We start from the raw sequence: 1,636 nt of genomic DNA, 5'->3' as shown, positions 1-1,636 counted from the left end.
TCCGTCGGTGACTTTCGGGCCGATATAGGCGAACAGAAAACACAAGTGAAAGAGCATTTGGCCAGCCCAGAGAAGCCGAGCTGGTTGCCTTGAGTCTACATGGTTCTCATGTCGCGTTTAAGGCCAGCCCCCTGCTCGGTGTGGAGCTTCAATAGCGCAGAGCAGCGTCTACAGCAAACTACTCCTCGCAGACCGTGTGTGTGTGTGTGTGTACCGGACCAAACGACAGACAGACAGACAGACAGACATGGCAGAAGTCGCACCAGCACCCGCAGCCGCAGCGCCGGCCAAGGCACCCAAGAAGAAGGCAGCAGCCAAGCCCAAGAAAGCGGGACCCAGCGTAGGAGAACTCATCGTCAAGGCTGTGACCGCCTCCAAGGAGAGGAGCGGCGTGTCCCTGGCCGCGCTCAAGAAGACGCTGGCGGCAGGCGGCTACGACGTGGAGAAGAACAACTCCCGCGTCAAGATCGCAGTCAAGAGCCTCGTCACCAAGGGCACCCTGGTCCAGACCAAGGGCACCGGTGCATCCGGCTCCTTCAAGCTCAACAAGAAAGCCGTCGAGGCAAAGAAGCCCGCCAAGAAAACCGCAGTTCCCAAAGTAAAGAAGGTGGCCGCCAAGAAGCCCGCCGCGGCGAAGAAGCCCAAGAAGGTAGCAGCCAAGAAGGCCGTCGCCGCAAAGAAGTCCCCCAAGAAGGCCAAGAAGCCCGCTACACCCAAAAAGGCCGCCAAGAGCCCCAAGAAGGTGAAGAAGCCCGCCGCAGCGGCCAAGAAGGCGGCCAAGAGCCCCAAGAAGGCTACAAAGGCAGCCAAGCCCAAAGCCGCCAAGCCCAAGGCAGCCAAGGCCAAGAAGGCAGCCCCCAAGAAGAAGTAAACCTATTACAAACAGTGTTCTACTCGACACATGTTGTACCACAAAAGGCTCTTTTAAGAGCCACCCACCTCTTTCCATAGAAAGCGCATTGATTTCCATGTACTATCTGTCGTGAAAAAGAAATTACGCACACTAGGCTACTTTTACGCACACAACATCGTCCCACTCTGGGTGTGTGCGAAGGGAGAGGAATATAATAGAGGGCCAAAATGGCTTAGAAATTCGACCTCACGAGTGCACCCTCACCAGCCATTTGTATATGAGCCACTGGGCTATTCCCGTTCAGAGGCAGGCTGCTGTGATGTGTTACAAGTGCCATGTAATAACAATACTATAGTGGCTTCGAATTCAAACTCACGAGTGCACCCTCAACAGCCATATTTATATATGAGCCACTGGGCTATTCCCGTTCAGAGGCAGTTCTATATCGTGGAGCTCCGCCCCATAGGGGAGCTCTGCTCCTAGTGGTTTACCCTCTGCCCTAGGGCAGAACAGCCTGAAGCAAAATTATGCACACACCTACAGCCAATAGGAGTACAGGTGTCCCTATATAAGGAACCCCGTTCCCTCAATCTGCCTCCCATTATCTTCAGCGACTGGACTAGAATTGAAGAAGCCATAGAAGACTCAGGAAGATCTCGTCGTTGATATCCAGCCATCAACGTCTTCCTACAATGAGCACACCAAGCTTATCCAAGGTAAGCATTTAACAAAAGCTCTTTTCAGAGCTCAATGTCGCTGTTCCCCTTGGCGGCTGTCGACCCC

The 1,636-nt window shown here is 54.0% G+C and overlaps 1 protein-coding gene across 1 annotated transcript; it reads left to right on the top strand.

Moving 5' to 3' along the window:
* Positions 1–247: 247 nt before the first annotated feature.
* LOC311118244 (histone H1) lies at positions 248–871 on the top strand (the record flags this gene model as incomplete). The annotated part of the gene is made up of 1 exon (XM_084193085.1): positions 248–871. The coding sequence occupies one exon, from the start codon at positions 248–250 to the stop codon at positions 869–871; it is 624 nt and encodes a 207-aa protein (XP_084049211.1).
* Positions 872–1,636: the final 765 nt, after the last annotated feature.

This window comes from Coregonus lavaretus, assembly GCF_964263955.1.
Source record: "Coregonus lavaretus genome assembly, contig: HAP1_SCAFFOLD_1611, whole genome shotgun sequence".
Classification (NCBI taxonomy): Eukaryota; Metazoa; Chordata; class Actinopteri; order Salmoniformes; family Salmonidae; genus Coregonus; species Coregonus lavaretus.
This window is presented reverse-complemented; position numbering and strand designations above follow the sequence as displayed.